General features: G+C 33.9%; 1 protein-coding gene across 1 annotated transcript in view; it reads right to left on the bottom strand.

Moving 5' to 3' along the window:
- LOC126818958 (tyrosine-protein kinase SYK) overlaps nucleotides 1-16,900 on the bottom strand; it is a 37,873-nt gene that overhangs the window by 16,103 nt on the left and 4,870 nt on the right. Inside the window, exons 2-8 of the mRNA XM_050546673.1 lie at nucleotides 8,922-9,171; nucleotides 7,040-7,274; nucleotides 6,434-6,594; nucleotides 5,989-6,127; nucleotides 5,336-5,429; nucleotides 4,750-4,802; nucleotides 202-319 (exon numbers count right to left, since the gene is read on the bottom strand). Coding sequence (XP_050402630.1) covers nucleotides 202-319; nucleotides 4,750-4,802; nucleotides 5,336-5,429; nucleotides 5,989-6,127; nucleotides 6,434-6,594; nucleotides 7,040-7,274; nucleotides 8,922-9,118 — 997 coding nt within the window. The 5' untranslated portion in view covers nucleotides 9,119-9,171. The remainder of the gene's footprint in view (nucleotides 1-201; nucleotides 320-4,749; nucleotides 4,803-5,335; nucleotides 5,430-5,988; nucleotides 6,128-6,433; nucleotides 6,595-7,039; nucleotides 7,275-8,921; nucleotides 9,172-16,900) is intronic.

Genomic DNA, 16,900 nt, shown 5'->3' with positions numbered 1-16,900 from the left:
GATTATAGGCTTGTCATTTGAATAGATGTCTAAATAATAATTTATATAACATTTGAAGTCAAAATAAAAACCTGTAAAAGGCAGATTTAGCTTTCACATAATGCATCTTTACCAAAGAAAATTAAAAAAAAAAAATCTATTGACATCACTGTTTCCATTATTCGTTTCATGACATAGACCATATTAGTAATTAAATCTTACCAGCAGGATCATCAGTGTCTATAACTTCTGGGGATGGAATAGGTGGTACAGGCATCTGAGATCTCATGGAAGCAGTACGGAATACCCGTTCAGGAGGAATGGGTACAACTCTTGACATCTAATGAAATACATTTACAACAGTGAAATTATTTATTATAAGGAACCATATATACCATATATATATTACTGAACATAACTAGTTACTTTTGTTTATCCTACCCTCATGCAAAAATTAGTAATTACTGTAAGCGGGGACATTTTTAATTGGGGTTAATAGAGGACAGAATTAGGTCACCAGAAGTTGTCAGCTTTAGGAAATAGGGTCAACAGGCTTCCATTCCCTTTAACATTTTGTATGTTATGTAGTATATCCAGTCTGGAAAAAAATAGGTGAACCTTGCTGTTTTTCATATCTAATTCTTGTATGAGTTCAAATTCATGTCAGTAATATTCTTAAACCAGCGGCTGCCAGGCAGGATACGCCCACATTTTCGAGAGATGGATAGAGAACAAGCTAAAAAGAAAGTGATTTTTCCTACAATCAAGGGCCATAATTCAGAAAATTACAATTCGATATGCGCAAATATCGAAAAGAACCAAGATCTTTGGGTCATAAACTTACATTTCAAGTTTCAACAAAATCGGATAAAAATTGTGACCTCTATAGGGTCCACAATATACCATATTTTTTTACGCTATTTGAGAACGAGGGGCGGTCATTTTGTCTGTCAGTTTTGGACTGATTTTCACGAACTTCGAACTCAGCCGTCCTTAGGGTGGAACGGTGATATAGTAATACGTTTTTTTAAATCGGATAAAAATTATGACCTCTATAGGGTCCACAAGCTAAAAATGTGATTTTTCGTACAATCAGGGGCCATAATTCAGGAAGTTACGTTCTGATATGCGCGAATATCGAAAGGAACCAAGATCTTTGGGTTATAAGCATATATTTCAAGTTTAAACCAAATCGGATAAAAATTGTGACCTCTACAGTGTTCACAAGCTAAAAACGTGATTTTTTGTACAATCAGGGGCCAAAATCCAGGAAGTTACAGTCCGATACATGCCAATATCGAAAGGAACCAAGATCTTAGGGTGATAAACCTATATTTCAAGTTTCATTGAAATCAGATATGAATAATTATCAAGCTTGTATATTTCAAAATTACCGTTTTTACTTAGATGAGAACTGACTGACTGTTAAAGGTTAGCTGACAACAGGGCTCACAATGCTAAAAATTTGTGATAAAAAAAGACATGTAACAATTTATTTCTGAGGCAGGCCTATTATTAAACAATTACCTGTTTATACAATATACAACAACTTACAAAATCCATCTTTACATAATACATTAGCCCAGTTTTGAGATGACTTACTCAGATCAGATTTTATTTTTGGTGACTTAGGTCTTTTCGCACACTCTGTTGAACACTATATTTTCAGTATTTACACATCGAATCGCATCCAAGAATTACTCATTTTTTTAAAATTTATGTTTTGCATGTACAATAGGCCTTTTGTTATTTTTAGGTACCGTAATGGTATCAGAATCTGAATCCCTGACAGAATGATAGAAATTTAGTGACTGACAGCATGAGCCCTGGATGACAGGTTGATTGACCTCTCTAATCCACAAATAATAAGTTTTAACATATCTAGGTCTTTAAGGTATCTTGTTAAATAAAGACTTGTGTGTATCAGGCCATTCATTAGATGTAAATAATAGGCTAGATTATTCATACAACTATAACCCAATAAAAAATGTTCCAAATACTCATTAGAGCTGAAATTTTCACACAGGGTAAATAGTTTATTTCTTTACATATTTGTCTTTGAATTACAAATTTAAAGTGAATCGCATCAAAGGATACTCTGTGAAATTTGGGACTACTTGTTTACTGGTAATGCTTAAAGACCACATAAGGTGATAAAACTAGATTTTATGTACTTATAGCCAGTGGTTACTATATACACATTATGGCAAGTTCACATCAATCCGGTTAAAATTATTTGACATATTAACGTTTAAGTATCGGACAACCAAAAATGATTTTCAATTACACCCTTAATCCGGTTGATTGGCTGGTGACGTCACAGGGACTACACATATACACACTATCTATACAATATATCACTGTCTATACAATATATCACAGTCTTTACACACCACCAGTTGACAAGTGTTTATTGACGGTCCAATTATCATATAACCTAATCATAATCTCCAAATTATCGTCTTGCATTGTTATAGATGTAGAAAAGTTCCCCTGTAACTTTTTTCGTTCATTCGTGGGGTATTAGGCCCTCTTCCACCTAGAGTGATGTCTTTGATCTGGCCGGCGTAAAAAGATAATTACCTAATCAGCTTCTTAATACCACAACATCATGGGGTAAATTAATTTATGACCCCACATCTGTGCAACTTTAGTTGGATTGATTAATGACAGATATTAACGACACTGCACAGGCCATATTAATATTAATACACAACGATAGTTAGATGCCTCTCCTCAATCTGTTATTTGATTTAGATGGTTACCAACAAAATTAATTAGGTCAAATTTATTTGCGCTGGTTATTATAACGTATATTGAGATATTTTTCCATATTTCATTTTTACGGTCTATTTCAGAGTAATGAAGTCAAATCCACATGGAGAAAGAAAGGCGCCGTATGATGGCTACAAGAAAACGAGAAACAGTTGGCTACTCTGGTAACGGATCGTCATTTACAAATTGTGTTTTAATCGTGTTTGACTTTTATGATACATTTTGCATGACCACATCTTTTACTCCTGTGCTCATTTACTTGGGAGAATTAGAACCAGGGCTGCCGACAACCAGTATCGCAGCGCAATTTGCGATACAAAAATTAAAATCTGACGTTTTTGATTCGCAGTTACTGCGAATCATTAATGTGCCTGTCATTTTGGATATTGTCACAAGAATAATCCACATTTTGAAGACTAGAAGGCTTACTCAACACTTTCAACGTGTATAAAATGTTGAATAAAATTTTATAAACAAAACTGAATTCTCCGTGTGACATTTTCTTCTCGAACTACCCAGACACAATACTATATAACACAGGGACATAACTCTATGAATAGGGACTATTAAACCGGAAATAGGGAATCAAGTAGTCGCACTCACGTTGCGAGACATCAAGTAATTATATCATATTCATTTTGAAATAAATAACTCCAGTGTATCGCACGTATTGTAAATAAAATATAAAAAAATAAATACATGTTAACGTATTGTAAAATGATAAATCAAAGTAAAAATTCCCGTAAAATATTATTGTTTATATCGCATGTGTCTAGTTAATCGAGGTGCGCCCGATTGAACAAAAATAGTAATACACGATAAAAAGCAGACGAGATCGTTTTCTAACGAAGATTTCTAACGTAACAAAAAAATAACAATTAAAATGAGTGGGGCTTCGGAAGTCACTGTCAAGAATTGGCTTCAGACATAAGACCTAACTAAATGTCTACATCACATTTATAAACTGTCACAAGTACTTGTGGCAGTGCTAAAAAAAATCTAAGAATAGTCAGAATGGAATCTAATCATATTTGTTATGAATTAAAGTAATATCTAGGTATTTACATTGAAACTGAAAAACTGCTAATCAACTGTGAAAAATTACCGACAGCCCTGATTAGAACCACAATACTCTTCTGACAGAAATGTATCTCGAATTGTTTGAACTGCACACGATGGTAGAGGGACTATAAAACACAGTTTTAAAATAGCTGTCGTGAGAAGTGAGGGCAGGTCATCTTCTCGATACTCTAAATTTATATGATTATTACTTGAAACCATTTCACCTCTTAAAAACCCACATTTAATTATTTGTATTGGTTTCATAGATTTTCGTAGCGCCGTCGATACCAATTTCACAACAATCTTGTTGTTTTAATCGGAAGCCAATTATTGTTGGTTTACTATCGGCTTATTCTCATTAAAATGACACAGGGATACAGCTACATCGACTGTCTTTGTTATGACATCATAAAACAAATTCTAAATGGAATCTTTAATTAAATTAAAATAAATTACAAAACAAATTATTCCATAGTCAATTGTTTTATTTAATTAGGGGATTAAGGAATCAGTCAGGCGTTAATGAATACACAAGCCGGCTGCATACATATGTAATTAAGAAATAAACATTCCAAATATGCATTCGGTCACTGTGACATCACTGGCATCTGAGGGGATTAGGAGTGTTTTCGATAATTGGCAAAGTCATTTTTACGGGAGGTCTCTTATTGCAACTTTGAGTAAAGCTAGCTGAATTAATTTTAATCAGATTGGTGTGAACTTGCTGTAAAGTGGATATAGTAACCATTGACTATACATACCAAAACGTTTTCTCACCCATCTTATGTGCCATTTAAAAAGCTGGTAATGGAAGATCTAATTTTGTACATGTAAGCAATGCTAATCATTTTACAGCATATTTTAGGTTTCTTATCGATTCTATATTGTAAAACAGTCTAGATATATATAGATAAATAGATTAGTAATATATACCGATTGACGAGATTGGTTGGAAAACAGTGCTTCATTACATGTTCTCATATATTCTGAAAAAATAAAAAATATGTCATAAATGATCTAAATGCTATTTATTATTAAGAAATGAAATTCTTAAAGCATTCGATATTAAAGCATAACTCTCTTTAAATATTTATAAATTTTTAAATTGGCCAGAACATCACTATATGGCTTTCTATAATAGTAAAGGGTGACCATACATAGGAAAGTTTGGGGGGTTGGGATGGCCTAGTGGTCTAGAGTGTCACACTTAAAGCTCTTGCAGGCTGGTCACCTCTGGCTTGTGAGCATATGTGTCTTGAAGATAGGAGCGACTTCTCAACAACATAGGAAAGTGTATACATATACAGTGAGTTACATGAGTTTGGTAGAATTTTATTGTACTCTTCAACAAGTAAGTTGCTAGCTAACTGCATGTGAATACAGACGGGTGTCACCTAAAATTCTCTAAATATTTAAAATCACCCTTCTTTTGGTTAATTTCTGCAAATATTCTGATGAAGAAAAAATAATCATAATTAAAGTTTTCTCTTAGGTCCCTATAACTTGAATTTAAACTTACTTATCATATCTTCTTTACTGAAACTTGGGTTTTTACATGGTACTGTTAATTTACAGGCTAGACCATCTTGTTTATTATGGTAATGATCAATCAACTGTCATATAAAAGAGAATATTATTTGATTGAAATGAATCTAGCAAAATCCAAACTGGGATTAGTTTAAATTCAGCCTCCCCTTACGGTCTCATAAAACAATTTTTCGTTTTCAAAGGAAATATCAATGTTCTGAAAATCGACTGTGTATCTGTGACCAGTCTCTACTTCAGCCAGTAAGGATAACGCATTTTACATTTCTTGGCATCACTTCCCGTTTCTTCATATTATTGTTCCAGATCGACCGAAGCAAAGATCTGTGTGTTAAAATTATATTTGGTATGTAATATTGGTGGACATCAACGTTGTTCTTTAAGGTGCAAAATAATGATGTATTTATTGGCCAAGTGAGTAATTTACCTGTCAGTCAGGTATTTTAGAAAATTATGGTACGCAAGTAAACACTATAATCAATAGGTCTACTTATATTAAATGTTTAATTTGTTTTCTCTATAATACTAAATATGAAATGGAAATAGTCAGTAAACCAATACAGACAAATTTTGGGGTATTACACTGTTTAGAACTGAAATTAAACAAATGAAGTAAACAGCTTGTACCATTATCAAACATTCAAACTTTGGTCCATCTTCTATAGACAGCTTTTCTTCTGAGTTGATATTTATAAAGTAATGTTTTATTGAATTTTGATAGCATAATGTCAAAGCAAATGTCTTTTTATCATCACGTGCCCTCACCCTGAAAACAAAAGAAATGTTAAAATCTTGTAGCAGAGACTCAACCTGTTTAGCTGAAGGATCAAACAATTATGCTGGTAGAGACATTAAAGTATTTGCCACGCATAAATAATATATCATGATTTTATTTCTGATCTGCTTCTAAACTTGATACTAAGTTCCACTATTGTCAAGTATTCCTTTATTATATTTATATTTCGGAAGAATGTTTTAAAGTTTTGTTTTTTTTGTAAGAATTTAGACCGTTATTATTCCAATAAAGTACAAGGTTAGCTAAACTAATAGCCATAAGTTTATTGATACTTACATAAATTTACCCTGTTCGGTACCATCTTTGGTGATCCTTGATTCAGCATTTGTGCGAGATAATTTACCGTGGAACCATGGCTGTTTTAAATGTAAGTCTCTTGCTACCATTTTCATAAAATGGTCTCTCATTGGTCCAAATGCTTTTGACATGTCTACATTCTAGAAAAATAATAATATTTCATGTGAATATAGATTTTCGAATATTTCTAAGGAACAAAATATAGAATCCCTTTAAGCAAACACCACTTTATTAGACAAGCATAAGTAATGCAGTGTACTATGAGGGAAATTGTTCCCAGGAAGAGGTGTTATGGTCTACTCTTATTTTGAATTTAACCTATAAAGGGTTCCTTTACGTGCACACCATTGTGTAAACAAGATCTCTGTTTTTCGTCCCATCCCAACGACTGAACAATGTTGCTTGCCAGATCCTCCATCTTGCACCACTGACAAGTGGGAACCACACAGGAAAATCCAGAGAAGCTTTCTCAACCAATATGCACATCCTGGTTAGCAAGCCAGTGTCTTACTGAGTCACCACAGCTTCCCTTATTTATTGCACATTTGTAATTAAAGTGTACCATTTTGGTTATGATGGAATTACCTTTATAGCTTTAGCTCTAACTGTCATTTCTTTCTCCAAGTCACTATAGGTCATTCCACGAAAAGCTATGGCCTGTTGATCTGCATCTCGTTCACATGGTATTGTAGGTGCTGTGACAAAGCCATCTAAATTATTCTTATAATGTTCAATAAGTTCAACTGGACCAGGGAATTTTCTGCCTTGTGGTATCATGAACTGACCGTCTGATTTTTTCTCAATAATATAATGATGGATACTGAATCAAAGAAATAATAATATGTCAAATCTTCTACAAATCCTCAAATTTATACAACAAACTTTATAATTTAAAGAAAAAATCCCCCCCAGCCCCATGGAGAAATATAGTTGGTCTCAAAATAAGTGCAGTCAAAAAATGTTTTTCACTCTTACTCTGTTGTGAGTATGTTGGTCTAAGAAATGTTTTCCCCCCAGGGAAAAGAACAGTCAGTCTGAAAATAAGTGCTCACTGCAATCAGTCTCAGACTAAATGAATTAATGAGGTAAACAAACAATGTCATAACAGAAGGGAAAATCACAAATACTTATATGTATTTTTGTGAATCCGTGCACCTAAATTGCAATGGTACATGTATAGTATAAAATAACCTAGTCAACTTGTCTTGTTTCAAAACAAAATTATCCCTCTTATTATGTTATGTCTAAGAAATTGAGAGAGCTTGTTATGAAGATTTTGATATTTCAAAATATATTTTTGATTGTCCTACATGTAAGAATAATATTAGATAAACCGTTGGCAAGAATTTATCGAAAGCATAGTTTTATCTTTTGGATTGGTAAAAGAAAGGGTGAGTTTGTTTCAGAAATACGTAAAAAAAATCTTTAAGTTATGAAATGTTAGGGCGATCTATTGAACTTTCAAATTTTTACTTCTGCCATATTCAATCCCAGTAGAAATTCAAATGTATTTTACTCATGTTATAAGTGTGTTCTGACCATCAGAATTCTTCAAAATCCTCCCCCAAAGACCAGGAAATGGCATTTTAGAAACTCTAGATTCAAAAATTTTTCAGGGGGGCATTCCCCGGACCCGCCCCCCCCTTACAAATCTCACACCTGGGGTGCTCGGCTCCTGACTGCGTCATTCGTATTGGGGGCCTGTGAGTCAGTCAGTTACATTTTTGTGCTAAACACCCCCCCCCCCCCGAACAAAATAGTTATGTACGTACGCCCTTGTGCAATAACATTTCTCCATTCACAAATATATACTACAAAGTACAAACTTCCTAATTTTCAACCCCTTCTTGACTTTACTACAGAAGCATGTGACTGAGTAAAAAAATTCATTAATCGTGCAAATCTGCACATAATTAAAATATATGGCAAATTCGATTGTATCTATTGGCAAATCAACAGACATGAATAAGCACTCACCAAGCAATATATGCTAAAAAAGTATGGTGAAGAAATGTGCCCCCACTCCACTATGAACAGAAATGAAATGAAATGAAATGGGGTTTAACGTCCTACTGTACTCTTATGAACAGCTTCATTTGAACAAATTTGAATATGCACAACCACTTGTTTAAGAAGAAGTCAAAAATGTGTAAGCTCTTGCCCTGCCCCTATTGGGCTGATTAACTGCATTTAAATAAATCTATGTGCATAACAAGGAAGTGTGTAATACTGGTAAGTCAAAAAAATCTGATAAAAGGAAGTAATGTAACAAATGTTCACTACTAAGTTAAATTTGTCAGATTTTAATTACATGCATGTGTCACTCATTTTTAGCATTTTCACATTCTTTTCAAATTATGCTTTGGATTTGAGAGTGAAAGATTTCATATCGGTAATTTATAAATTCTGAAGAGAAGGGCACATTGCAGTACCAAGATGTGTATTATTACCAAAAACAACTACTTACCCTCCATTATTACAAATACTGACTGCATAATTTCCTAATGGACTGATGCTCTCTCGTAATAAAAAAAGACCATCCTGCATTCCCTTCATCTTCAAAATATTCTCGGCCTCTTCACGAGTAATACGTCCATAGAAGAATGTTGTAGATGAGGCCCTTTTGGGCCCTCCAAGGTTACTATCTCTTCTTGATAATGACATATTGTTGATTAGTTCATAATTTTCTCATGAATACACCATTAATACTTTCACTTCTGAAAATTAATTTGAAACTGAAGCTAGAATAAAATCCTTGATATGTTTATATACATGTATACCTACCAGTTTAAATTACACGGCTCCAATAAAACCAATATCAATCACTATATTCTGTAATTCATATTCCTAACTACATATGTATGAAATATAGTGATACATTATTACTGAAATTTTATCGTTCTTTGTTGTTCTCATTAATATTTCATTTAGGTCACCTCATTTACAGATGTACTCAGCAGCCGGGATTCTAAATAATACATGTACATAACCATTTTTTGGAAAGTATAGCCAATTTCAAGGTATCTGCACACAATTTATGAGTCATTACACAATGTGGCAAGCATAGTGGTTGACACTCTGTAATAATTATCTAGTTTAATTTATTGTGGCCTTATTATGCAATTGGAAGTCAATAAATTTCTTTGTTTTTTTTTGTGTTTATTACAAATATCACACATCCTTTCAAAAAATGAAGTTGAATAGTTGACCTAATCTGTGTTCAAAGTGACATATCCATTTATTTACATTTTATTTCACACATGCACAATCAAAAGGCATAGAAATCGGACCAACTCAAATGTGTGTTTAGATTTTCTTCTGACTTTGATAGTCAATTACACAGAGATTTGTACAAAATATTACCAAAATTTATAGACACAGTGGACTTCCAATACAGTATAATTAAAGTAAAAAAACAAAAACAACACCCTTATGCGAAATAGCGTGTGCAGCATACCAAAATTTATAGACACAGTGGACTTCCAATACTATACAGTATAATTAAAGTAAAAAAACCAAAACAACACCCTTATGCGAAATAGTGTGGGCAGCATACCAAAATTTATAGACACAGTGGACTTCCAATACTATACAGTATAATTAAAGTAAAAAAACAAAAACAACACCCTTATGTGAAATAGCATGTGCAGCATAAAAAGCAGTCGCATGTATTAAACGAATGTACATGTAGTAAATCTGATGTAAACTATAATGTTGTATAAGGGATAACTGAGCATATCTTAAAATGAATATTGACTCCAAAGCATTGTTTCGGATACCAAATTTGCTATATCATATCATGATAACGCAATGCAGAGTCAAGCCTATTCGTAAATTTTGGTTCTCAGTCGTAGGTTGTGGGAATTGGGGTACACTCGAAGGCCAACAAATGGTATAAATGACCAGTTAACACCACTAAAGAATTACCCCAAAAACATTAATTTAGAGACATTTGTTATTTTATAATAAAACTGTACAAAGTAATGCCCAATTATACATTTGGGTTCTCGGCCATAGGCTTTTTTAGGGTAGGACTCCGAAATGGCACAAGAGAAGAGAGCATCAAACACCTATGAAAACCATTTCATATGAAAGACTGACCCTGGCAACCTATGGAAGGGTGTCAGTTTCATTTGCTTCTCATAAAAATTGACGGCTTTATGCTTGTCTGAAGTTTTACCTTTTAAAGCAAACTGTCTTAAAAAACCTGGCATTTACCCTCAAAATTTACGGTACTCCCATTTTGGTAAATATTTAGCATGTCATATTCACTACCGAAACCATAAAAAAAACCCTTTTCATGCATTTTTTATTCAGCAAAATGTCACACGCGTTTGTAAAAGCTGAAATCAAAATTAAGAGGTAAAAGTTAACTATCAACAACTTTTGTGATGTCACTCAAATAATATAAAAGAAACATATGAACACTCTACATAACGATATACATGTCAGTGGTTACACCAAAGATGGCAATCATAACACATATTATACAGGCATATTTAAATTTTTAAATATTTAGCTTTTAGTTAAATTAATACAAGATTCAAATAAATACCTTACGGTGTCCTTGACTTCATTTAAGTTCGTCTATTAATTATAGAACCTTTGTTTAATTACATCTTACAAGCATAGTTTCATTTTCATATGGATTAATTTAGATTATCCTTAAAATGTAATATAGAAAATCCCATCATGTTTCATAATGTCATACTGTTTTGCTCAGACTGGGCTAATGAAGATGGGCAGATGCCATACAGTGTGCTACGAGGGAAATTTTGCCCAGACAGCGCCACTATGGCCTACTCTAATATCGAATTCCAACTGCCAAGGTATCTTTTACGCGCACGTCAAAGTATACACAGGACCTTGGTTTTCCACCCCATCCAAAAGACTAGATAGGGATCGAACACACTTACCCACTTAGAGACTGTGGCTCCCGTTTCATTTAACATTTAAACAACATCTGAGGCTGCAACTGGTCAACAATAGTACAAGATTGACCAATTGATAATAATCATAAAGGAGGATGGGTAGTATATATAACATAATTATATCCTAGCAAGGTATTAATAGCTTCCTTGTAATGAGTCACAAGATAAAGATGATTATAGTAATGGAGTAATTTGTAATCATTAACCGATATGACAAATGTAGTAAACTAATATTGTTATGGTAAATGTTATGAGTTTACTAAAGCTATAAGCTTATATGATCATCTGATCAGACTTTTTTATTTACGATACTTTCAGAAACACATATCAGGCAATAGTACACAGAGAGAGAGAGAGAGAGAGAGAGAGAGATAGGGTTTAACATCCACTCGACATAAACTAAATCATTTCAGGACTAACACATGGTTCAATTTTATTTCTAGAATTCACTTGCGCGTAGGGGTCTTTAGCAGTGGGAGGAAACCGGAGGACCTGGAGAAAACCCACGAGGTTGGACAGGCGACCCTACTCCTTGTCATGTACAACCGGGGATTCGAAACCACGCCAGTTGACTCAATGACAGACCTTATGATACAGCACGCACCTGCAAACGGTTCAGCCATCCAACCCCCCCCCCCCTTATCAGACAATAAAGCCATATTGCCTGATATCAGAACACTTTAGAGCAGTTCTACAAATGTTGTTCAATACATCATCCATAGCTGATTATTAATATTATAATGAAAAGGGTAGGTAACCAAAAGAGAGTCACAGGATTTTCAAAAAGTGAAGAACAATAAATCTGAAAGTACATGTAATTATCAGCTCATATCAGGAATATAAACATTGTGAATAAATCTAATGGTTATCAAAACAACTTTAGCACATTAGGTTCTAAACAAGCCAACAGTGAGGCTGATGTCCCCCGCTGAAATCCCAAAATAAATAGATGACACACATTAATTAATCGCACATTTTTTTTTCAAAAGTATCAAGCAATCAAACTATACACTAAGTTCCATCACTCTCTAATAAGATAGAATCAAGATTATCTTGTCCCAAAGCACTGACCAATGAAATTGATTAGCTCTGCTTAGCTTCAGCTCGAAATGTTAATCATTGAACTCAGTCAAGACATTCACCCAATGAACATCTACATCAAGTCTAAACATTCTACCTCAGTTAAAAGCAGAGTTGTTATGTTCCAAAGTCTTGACCAATCAAATTGCTTATCACTCATTAGCCTAAGCAGAAAATTCTCACCATCGAAATTAGTCAAGGTAATGATATAATGAATCTATATTTGGAGTTCCATCGCTCTCACTTCATTATAACCAAAGTTATCGTGCCTCAAAGCATCAACCAATCAGATTGCTTATTTCTGCTTACCGTAAGCAGACAATGTTCATCATAGAACTCCATTAAGTCATTCACCTGATGAACGCCTATGCCAAGTGTGAACATTGTAACTCAATTAGAAGGAAAGTTATTGTGTTCCAAGGCCTCGACCAATCAAATTGCTTATCGCTCTGCTTACCCTGAGCAGAAAATGTTCATTATCGAACTTAGTCAAGGTATTGATGCAATAAAGCTATACACCAAGTGTCCTCAACTTCACTTAATTAGAACTGAAGTTATCGAGTCCCAAAGCATCAACCAATCAAATTGCTTATCTCTGCTTACCCTAAGCCGAAAATGCTCATCTTTGAACTCCATCAAGGCATCGACCTAATAAAAACCTAGACCAAGTTTGAACATTCTAGCTCAATTAGAAAGAGAGTTATTGTGTCCCAAAAAGTGTGACGGACAGACAGACGGACGGACGGACAGACAGACAGCGAACAGACAGACGGACGAACCCATTGACAACAATATATGACCACATTTCAATGCGAGATTACAAAAATGATTGAGTTTTAGGTCATATCAACATAGTTTTAAAAGTCTCGGATCGTCATTTGAGAACTTATAATCTCATGCAAACTTCAAACTACAAACTACAGCTGTGCCTCCACTAATAATTTTCAATCTTGAGCCACAAAAAAATCAAAGGACTGACTGTTAACTTTGAATAAATTATACAACCACATTCGAATGTGAACTTATTAAAAAGGACTAAGTTTTAGGTCATATCCTTGTCTATCACCCAATGTGGAAGCAGACATTAAGTCTGACACACACTGGAGGTCATATCAACAATACAGTTTACTTAAGTCTGATTGTCATTTGTGGGATTTTCAATCTCTCTCATTGCAAACTACAACTCCTGTCTGCCTTAATAACTTACAATGGATCCAGTTTTTAGCATTCTTTAGCAATAAAATTTGCTCCAAACCTTAGGAGCTTTGTCCCCTGCAAGCCTCACTCGCTGGGGGTGCCTTTCTTGTGACTGAGTACATGTAATATTTTATTGCCCCCCACCACAATATATGTAAGCTGTCTATGGCCAGGGGTGCCAGGATTAATATTTTTTCTTCAAAAGATTAAAGTAGCTAAACCTCTAACTCAATTTCATCCATAATTTTCAAAATTAAAAACACAAATTAGAATTCAATATTGGTACATTTCAATGTATATTGATGTTGCTTTCTTACTGTAAAATATGGGATCCTTATAAGTAATATTTAAAATACAATGAACATTATAAAACCAGTAAACAACGTTGTGTACTCCATGGCCATGTGTATGGAGAAAAGAAAAACATATATTGCAGAAGACATCCGGAAGTAATTAGAAATGGTTGATTCACAAACGACAAATTAATAATAAAAAATTAGTGTGTAGAATAGACTAAACAGACACAAACCACTCTTTGCATATTTCACCGAACATTATTGATTAAAATTGTATATACCAGTAAATCATTTTAAATATACTCATTCATATTCTAATTTATATCAATATGTAATTTTTGGTCCATTTTCGTATATTATAAAGTTCCACATGCACTCACGGTTTAATCCGTGCTGATTATTCAACATTGAATTAAGAAAACAAAATCAAAATACTATTGATAGATAGTCTCGGAGTTTGGATTCAAATGAATTATAAATTATAAACAGGCCCATCAATTACATTTTGTGAACAATACAGTTAGCGGTGTACCATACTATTTACTTAGGAAGCGGAGCATCATACACATGTAGATGAATGGAATTTCAGTTCATCATATCTTTGTAAATACTGAACATATAAAGTAAAAGTTGGTAACTCAATTCCTGTTTAGATCAGGAATATTGATAACAAGGAGAGCAGGATATAAAAGTACCAAGAAAGAACAGTGATTAAGTCACTTTAACTAAATTAATATTTCGTCAAATGTAACAGAACACGGAAATTTACACGCATGTTGCTAATATTAGGTACAATGTATATGTACACTGTACAGTATAATAGTCTATTTAGGAGACAAAAACTTCCTGTTTGGTATTTAGAGTGGGTTTATTGTCCATTTAACAATATTTGAATCATTAGAATACCCGACACAACAGTTACATTTAGATAATTGCTCAAAATGGTTTTAATTAATTTACGATTGATTTTCTGCATGTTTAGTTTGAAATGGTGGGATTGTCTTTTGCTCAGAATATTTGAGGTGGGGAAGATGACTGACAACGAAAATGTTCAAAAGTCCACAGCTATTCACTAAATGAAATGAAATGCAGGTTTAAGAATTATCCTACTTTTCTGCACCAACTGGGCAAATAAAGACAAGCATATACCATGCAGTGTGCTATGGGGGAAATTGTGCCTGGACAGCTGTGTTTCTGCGTGCTCCATTTTGTCAAAACAAAGCGGGTTTACATACAATCTATTACAATTTTTGAACAATCTAAATCAAGGAAACGCCAAAGCTTTTCATCAATAATGATATCATACAGCTCCTTACTAATTAAGCTATACTTTTATTCAATGCTGCACACAAAGAACTATCTACTTTGGCTGCCATAGTATTCTATTATGCGGTTCTAATCAGATCCTTCTGTTATCAAACGGAGCTAATTGTAGACAGTGTAACTTCCGTACGATTCTTATTTTCCTACTACAGAAGGCATTCAGTACAAAACAGTCCAGATATCCTATATATACACAATTCAGTATTTATTACAATGGTATAAGTAGAATAGAATTAGCAAATGACATGATTATAAATTGTAACATTTAGTTCCAGATTCTATCCATGTATTATCACATCTATGAAGCGGGAAAATCTGCCTAATTTGTCAACAACAACTAAGTTTATAGTCTTATTGAGAGTGTTTAAAAAATATTTATACAAATTTAAATATAACTTTTTAGTATGATTCCCCCCCACCCCACCCCCATAACCCCTCACACACACGTAAAAAGTCATGTGATAGGCCTGATTAAATAATAAACAAGCCAAATCAAAAGGCGTCTTCGTCTCAAGACCTTAAACACTGTGTATAAATTTAAAGTCAATCAGATTTTAACTTAAGCCTCTAGAGCGTCCACAACCTTGATATACCATATTTTTTACACTATTCGCGTACAAGCGGCTGCCATTTTGTCCGGCAATTTTGGTCCGATTTTCAGGAAATTCTGAACTCAACCTTCATTACGGTGTGACGGTGATATAAGCTAAAAGATAGGTTGCCAGGCAACGAAACATACGCCCACAACAGCTAAATCGTCCGGGCAGTCAACAAGAGTTGTTGCATATTTTTACTTTTTTCGGTAATGAAACATTTATAATACACTAAAATCTGATTAAGAGCAACAACTCATGAAGTTATTATCAGAAAACCATTAGAATTTGTTTGTTTGTATAAATTCTGCCCCATGCTAATGTTTTGTATACAAAACTTTTAATATCATGGATTAAGCTGTTCAAGACATAAAAATCCATTGAAAATCAATATACTTGTTCGTCTCAAGATCTTAAACTCTGTGTATCAATCTGAAATCGGTTGATAACTTTAGCCTTTAGAGCATCACAAAGTGATTAAGGATTCTTTGTCTCATGACCTTAAACACTGTGTATAAATTTAAAGTCAATCGGATATTAACTTTGGCCTTTTTTTAGAGCATCCACAAAATTTTTTTAAGTGATCAAGAGCCATAACTCTGGCAGTAATAATCGGAAATCGCTGAAAATCAATAGGCTTCTTCGTCTCATGACCTTAAACACTGTGTATAAATTTGAGGTCAATCGGATATTAACTTTTGCCTCTAGAGCGTTCACAAAATTTTTCAAAGTGATCAAGGGCCATAACTCTGGCAATAATTATCGGAAATCGCTGAAAATCAATGGGCATCTTCGTCTCAAGACCTTAAACACTGTGTATAAATTTAAAGTCAATCAGATATTCACTTTGGCCTCTAGAGCGTCCACAAACAATTGTGGACGCCGGACCGAAGGACGGACGGACAGGGGCGACGACAATATACGACCACATTTCAATGTGGGGGTATAAAAAGGCGATTTTGCGTACAATCAGGGGCCATCATTCAGGAAGTTACTATCCGATATGCGCAAATATCGAAAGGAACC

This window comes from Patella vulgata, chromosome 4 (genome assembly GCF_932274485.2).
Source record: "Patella vulgata chromosome 4, xgPatVulg1.2, whole genome shotgun sequence".
NCBI classification, from domain to species: Eukaryota; Metazoa; Mollusca; class Gastropoda; family Patellidae; genus Patella; species Patella vulgata.
The sequence above is the reverse complement of the archived record's forward strand: the minus strand, read 5'-3'. Positions and strand labels throughout refer to the sequence as shown.